The sequence below is a fragment of the Sminthopsis crassicaudata genome, chromosome 1 (assembly GCF_048593235.1).
Source record: "Sminthopsis crassicaudata isolate SCR6 chromosome 1, ASM4859323v1, whole genome shotgun sequence".
NCBI lineage: Eukaryota > Metazoa > Chordata > Mammalia > Dasyuromorphia > Dasyuridae > Sminthopsis > Sminthopsis crassicaudata.
Genome location: NC_133617.1, coordinates 50866199 through 50872859, shown reverse-complemented (window position 1 = coordinate 50872859; position 6661 = coordinate 50866199). Strand labels below are relative to the sequence as shown.

The following is a 6661-nucleotide window of genomic DNA, read 5'->3' as shown; positions in this document are numbered from 1 at the left end:
CATAGTGCCAGGATTTGAACCCAGGCCCTCAAGTTCTCACACTCAGCCCCACTTTCCTGGGGTGGATGACTTCTGGAGCAGCCTTCCCTTGACCCTACAGCACCATTAATGTGTACTTTTTATTTCTGATCTCAAAGTATCATAAAGAACCAGCCTCCCACTATCATCCAGCTCTTGGACCATGACAAATGGCTTCTCGGAACCAGACAACAGAATGCCAGCTAAGCGTTTATTGCATATCTAACCTTCCCCGACACAGCCCTCCTTCCATCTTTGAAAGTAAAAAACAAAACAAAACAAATTTCCTTTAAAAACAAACAAAACCAACACAAATAAGAAAAGCAAGAAAATCCCAAGAATGCCCTCCCCCCCAGAAGCTCTCCGTGCCCTTACCCAGGTATAATTTTTTTCCTGGGGGAATCTCTCCCCACTCATCCACACAGAGGCCCCTGGGAGGACACGGCCTCTGAGAAGGGAAGTTCTATGGTCATCCTACTTCGGGGGACTAGGCGAGCACCCCGGTCCCAAGCTGGCCAAGAAGGGAAGAAGAGGCTGTGTCAGCCCACAGGACCAGTCAGGAAGTTGTAAACAGCCAAACCTGGCTAGCTTGTATTAGAAAAGAGGGCACTGGGGGGTGTGGGGTGGTCGTTGTGGGGCTCAAAGGGGGAAATGAAGCTCTAGCTGACTTCCTGGGGGAATTCCACGCTCCCCAGTGACAGCTGAAGCTGCAGACCTAGCTTCCAACAAAGGTTTCAGTTCTCAGTAAACTTGGTTTCTTGAGAAGGAAGTTAAGCTGTGTCCCCCCGCCCCTCCACCCCAGCCTCAAGTCACACTCCCAAGGTAGGGATGGAAGGGATTTACAATGGCCTGCCCAAGGGCAGCTGGCTCAGGGCCCCCCCTGGCTTGGAGGGAACTCTTATAGTACCATCCTGTGGTGTCAAGAGTTTAAACAAAATGCCCACTCCCCAAACTGGCTAGTCCAGAAGCCAGGCCACAGGCCTCCCAAGACAGAGACGGCCCGTACTAGGTGTCTGGGGTAGGTCCCAGTTCACCCGTAAGTCCCTTTCTGACTTGTGACCCCAGAATAGGCAGGAGGCAGCGTAGTTTCCACCTGGCTGCCCCTGGAGTCACAGTCTGTGGGATTTGGAGGAAGGAAGGTGGGGCCAAAGCCTCTGATCTCTGATCCCCCACCCTGGTTCTATGGCTTATTTATGGGTCTGGGCTTGCAGTGTGGGGCAGGAAGGCTTTAAGTGGCTTAGAGGAGAAGAGGAAGAGGATGGCTCTTGGCCCCCAAAGGCAGTGTGGGGGAGACTGCAGGACCCAGGCTCCCAGGAAGAGCCACTGTTCTGGTCTCTGCACCAGGCACCTATGACCTCATCCCCTGCTTATGCTCCAAAGAACACAATCCCAACTGGGCCAGAAGAATGAGTGGGGACTGTGGGTCAGGCATAATGGCCTTGACCTCCTGAAGTAGCTTTAACAGATAAGTGGGCCTGAGAGAGAGGGACAAAGCAAGCAGGAGATCTGTGACCCACACAGAAGGTGACCTCGGTCATGTTCACCACACGCTCCCAGGCACAGGTCATACACACAGACACACACGCTCTCATGCAGAGATCTACACATGGAGAAATACCCACCTGATAATGAGATATTAGGTTCTTACTAAGTGCTAAGTCGGTACTTGACAATTCTCTTTCCATTCACCACTTTCTGGGTCTCTCCACATCACCTGGCGATTATCTAAGGACAGTGGAGCTGACAACAGAACTTTACAGTAAAGGGCTGGAACTAGAGAAGTACCGACTTAGCACTTAGTAAGAACCTAATATCTCATTAGCACTTAGTAAGAACCTAACACCCACCCCCCCACTCAACTCCACCTGAAGGCAGCCCCCACCCCGACATGGCACAGTACCTAGGTGCCCCCCCCCCTGAACCAGGAATCCCAAATAGAGACATTTCACGTGGGACACTCATTATATACCCATGCCCCTCGCATCCTTCCCTACAGAGGGCCAGGACTTTGGGAGCTGTGGGACTCAGGGTCTCCCTCTTAACCCAGAGTCCCTTCTTAGCTACCGCCCAGGGAACAAGTTCCTGTCTCTGCCCAGTGGCTGCCCCAAGGAGCCTCCAGCCACTCAACGACTCTGCCCTCGGAGGAGAAGCGATGGCCCTGGAATGGCCCTAGAAGGGGATGATAGTTCCCATGGCTTTAAGCATCTACTCAAACCCCATCATTTGTCAGATTAGGAAACTGAGGCCCAGGAGGGCCAGGGGGGTTGTCCAAGATGATACAGCAAGTGGGGGGCAGAGGGGGAAGCGCAGCTGTAGGAAACTCTGCCATGCCCCTGGCTCCTGGATAAGCATGGTGGGCTGCCCGCAGCACCAGAAATGGGGGCAAGGAGGAGGGAGCCAGGGTTCAGGGTTATAATTAGAAAGCTCTTCCTCCTTTGGCCACAGGGACCCTTCGCTTGGACTTAGACAAGACGTATCTGTATGTGTTAGAGGGGATTCCTATTCCAGGAGGCCAAAAGTGAACCGGATCCCTCCTGATGACCCTTCCAACCCAGGGTGGGGGCCTCAAGTTTCCCCGTCTGTAAAACACATCGAATTAGAAGATCCCTAAGGTTTCTAGGAGTCTCCAAGGGCTCCTCTAGAACCTTGCTATCGCAGTGGGCAGGGCCCAGGGTTCAATAATATTGGTGCTTCTAAGTGCTTCAGACGGGCCTGGAGGTGAGTGGGGCTTTGCTTCCTCCCAGGGCATCCCGCCGTCCACCTACTTGCATTCCTCCAAAGGGAGGGTCAGGAACCGATCTGGGTGACTAATGGGCTGTGACCAGAAAAAGAAAACTGTCCCCTTCCCCTCCTGGCAGAAGCGAAGGGGGCAGCACGTGCATGCAAACATGCAAACGTAAGTGTGCACACACACACGCGCGCACACACACACACACACACACACACACACACACACACACACCTTGGTCCAGTCACCAGGCCCCGACTCCCTCAAGGAGCCCTGGGCTGGTCTGGGTACCCTTGTCCTGGGAAGTCTGGGACAGGGCAGGGCCAGGCAGTGAGAGATGAAGGGCCTCAGGCCTCGAGCTAAGGAGAAGGCGACAACTCCAGACCCCTCCCCCAGTCAGAGCAGTCCCTCTTGTTTCTTCCTTCTGTCCTTCTTCCCTCCCTCCTTCCTCCCTGCCCAGGAGGCCGGGCCTCTCAGCGGGCAGGGGGCGGTGACAGCACGGGGTGGGCCAGCGTCACATTGAGGGAGTCATTATGCTGAACCAGCGATGTATGCTTGTAGTGTAGCACCAAGTCTTTGAGGGAGGCGTAGAGGTTGTAGGGCTCAGCAAAGCCGTAACCAGTCACCGTCTTGTAGATGACGCAGTGTTTGGTGTCTCCATCCACCCTGAGAGGCGAGAGAAAGCAGAGATGGTCCCTGGTATCCAGGTGGCCAACGTCCCCATGACCAGACTCCAGCCTATCCGGGACACACCTTCTCCCAGAGCCCGGCCCTGACTTTACTTCCTGAGTCAGACCAGGCCCTGGCTTTGTTACCCCCCAGTCAGGCCGGGCCCTGGCCTTGCTTCCCCCTTCCAGGCTGAGTCCTGACTTCACCTCCCCACCATCCCCCCAGGCCAGGCCCTGGCCTTGCTTTTTGGGGAGGAGGTAAGGAGCTGGGGAACCCCAGTCACAGACTTTGGCCCAAGGCGGGCTCCTATCTCCCGGCTAGACCCAGCCAGCCCCAATCATACTCACACCACAGAGCAAGCATAACAGCCCCTCTGGCTGCTCTCCCGGATGAGGAAGGTGCCGTCCCTTTTGCCACTCAGCATCTCCTCTGCTCGCCCACGGTTGATCTTCCCCACATACCAAGTCCTTTCCTCATGATGAGGCAGGTCCTCCTCCTCATCCACCATGGAATACTGGCTGTGGGGATGGGCACAGGTAAGCAGGGAGAGCCTCAGGAGCCAGGCTGCAGCCTCCCGGAGGCTCCCCATGCTTGGCACAGTAGCCCTCCATAATAGGCATTTAATAAATACTGATCAATCAATCAAAGACAATTCCAAAAGTCATAATGGGAAATGCCGACCACATTGAGAGAAAGAATTGGGGAGTCAAAATGCGGATTGAAGCAGACTATTTTCACTTTTTCTTTCTTTCTCATGTTTTTTCCCTTGTGTTCTAAGTCTTCTTTCACAACATGATTAATGTGGAAATACGCTTAACATGATTGTACACATATGACTGTATCAGAATGCTTGTTGTCTTGGGAAGGGAAAAAAATCTGGAGTTCAAAAATCTTAAAGATGAATGTTGAAAACTTTCTTTACATGTAAGTTGGAGAAATAAAATACTATTAAGTAAAAAAATATACTGATTGAGGGGCCGCAGTGGTTAGAGCACCAGCCCTGAAGTCAGGAGGACCTGAGTTCAAATGTGGTCTCAGACACTTAACACTTCTGGCTGTGTGACCCTGGGTAAGTCACTTAACCCCAATTGCCCCAGCACTCACTGTTCGCCTTGCCTCTGGCCTCCTCCAACACTCAGCCCCCACTTTTGTCTCCCCCTGCTCAGGGCCTTCCCTCTGGGACTGCTTCCCATTTCCACTGTATATAGCCCAGACAATCCTGCCACAGAGTCCCGCCATGAGAGCAGAAGATCCCCGAGGGCAGAGATCCCCAATGCTTTGCACAGAGCCTGGCTCCCAGTTAGTGCCTAAATAAATGCTGGCTGCCTCCCTGCTGGCCTCTTCTCCCCCTCCCCAAGACCCCAGAGCCTCTCTTTTCCAGCCTGGGTGGAGGACAGGCTCATCCATGGCTATGATCTCATGATCATCTAACCTGGGTACCCCACCCAAACAGCATTCATGAAGTGATTACCACATACTGGGTGTTGGGTGCAAGCAGACAGATCCTGCCTTCCTGGAGATAATTAGGTGGGAAGGGAATAGGGGCTACAGCTCCGTGGCTCCCAGGGAAATCTTTCCACAATGATGATTTGGACCTAAGAAGGGCATTAGATGGGTAGAGAGCAGGAGGGGCTTCCTGGAGGAGGTGGCCCAGCAATAGAGCCTTGAAGGAAGCTAAGGAGGAGACAGGGAGAGAGCCTCCCAGGTACACAGGGCCAATATATGGAGGCCCTGGCAGCAGCAAGCTTCTGCACTCAGACAGACAGGATGGCTCTATGGTCAGCACCTCCATCTGGAAACAAGGAAGGGTTAGATGGAAAGTGCCTCCCCTAGTGTCTTTTCAGAGTTCTGCAGCTCTTCTCAAATCAATCAATGATCAAGCATTTATTAAGTGTCTACTATGTGCCCATTACTGAGCTAGGAATGGTACCACTTGGACCAGGGACTCTCAACTTGGGCAATCTGCACACTCAATTTTAAAAAATGTGTATTTTAGGGCAGCTAAATGGTGCAATGGACAGAGTACCAGCCCTGAAGTCAGGAGAACCTGAGTTCAAATCTGAACTCAGACAATACTTCCTGGCTGTGTGACCCTGGGCAAGTCACTTATCCCAATTGCTTTAGGGGAAAAAAGTATGTTTTTTGGTATTTTGGTATATTATTTGATATTTGGTATTTGCATTTTGATGGAATTGGCTTCCCTTATTTTTGTATTTTATTTTATGCTTTTAAAAACCTTATTCTGAGAAGGGTCCACAAGTTTCTTCCTCTGCAGGCCAAAGAGGTCCAGAACACAAAGAAGGACTTGAACCCTTCTCTCCTTTCCCCACATTCTTGGAGGGTCTCCCATGTCCTAGCTCAGACCTTCTGACACTGGGTACTTGAGGGAGGAGGGTTCACTGTCACTGCTGACAATCCCAACCACTCCCATTCCCATGGCGGCTTAAGGTTTATCTCAAAGTATCACAAACCCATTTTCTAGATGAGGAAACTGAGACTCAGTTAAGTGTCACACAGCTAGGCAGGATCATTACTAAGGGCTCTCTCCTCCCCACTGATGTGTCCTTTTCCTAAATGGCCGGACTCAAGGAGGATGAGGGGAGGGGGCCTTCCCCGTCCCTGGGATACTCACTCTTCAGTCTCGTTCTTGATTCCCAGCCATTCATTAATCTTCTTCTGCCGGGCTCCCTTCTGGGTCAGCCACCTGCCAGGGGGGAGAGAAGAGCACATCAAGCCCACGGACATCTGGCTTTTAGCAGAGATCCTTCCCCCTCACGGATTTTGTCTGGGTGAGGAACAGAACGAAGGGGCTGCCTATCTGTCGGGGAATGGCTGAACCCATGATGGAACACGAGGAAAACGGAACGATACTGTGCGACCATAAGAGACGAAGCCAGGGACAGGCTCGGAGAAGACTGGGAAGTTCTGCGTGAACTGATGCAGAGCAAAGCGAACAGAACCAGGAAAACAATAATAACACTGCAAGGACAAACCCTGAAAGTATCAAGAACTCTGATCGATGGCATGGCCAACCAGGACTTCAGAGGATCCAACCCATCGCCATCAGAGAGGTGACACACTCAGGACATAGAACGAGACATATTTTTTTGGGAGTGACCAAGGAATTTGTTTTATCTGATTTTATGTGTTGCAAGAGTTGTTGGAGGGAGAAAAAACTCAGAAAAAACTGATTTTTGTTAACTGGAAAATAAAATTAAAAAAAAATAAAATAAAATTAGGGGCAGC

General features: G+C 51.8%; 1 protein-coding gene across 3 annotated transcripts in view; it reads right to left on the bottom strand.

Moving 5' to 3' along the window:
* Positions 1-215: 215 nt before the first annotated feature.
* Positions 216-6661, bottom strand: part of PIK3R2 (phosphoinositide-3-kinase regulatory subunit 2) — a 28960-nt gene continuing 22514 nt past the window's right edge. For all 3 annotated transcript variants that reach the window (XM_074302476.1, XM_074302471.1, XM_074302481.1), the window contains exons 14-16: positions 6048-6119; positions 3763-3933; positions 216-3412 (exon numbers count right to left, since the gene is read on the bottom strand). In XM_074302476.1, coding sequence (XP_074158577.1) covers positions 3220-3412; positions 3763-3933; positions 6048-6119 — 436 coding nt within the window. In that variant the 3' untranslated portion in view covers positions 216-3219. The remainder of the gene's footprint in view (positions 3413-3762; positions 3934-6047; positions 6120-6661) is intronic.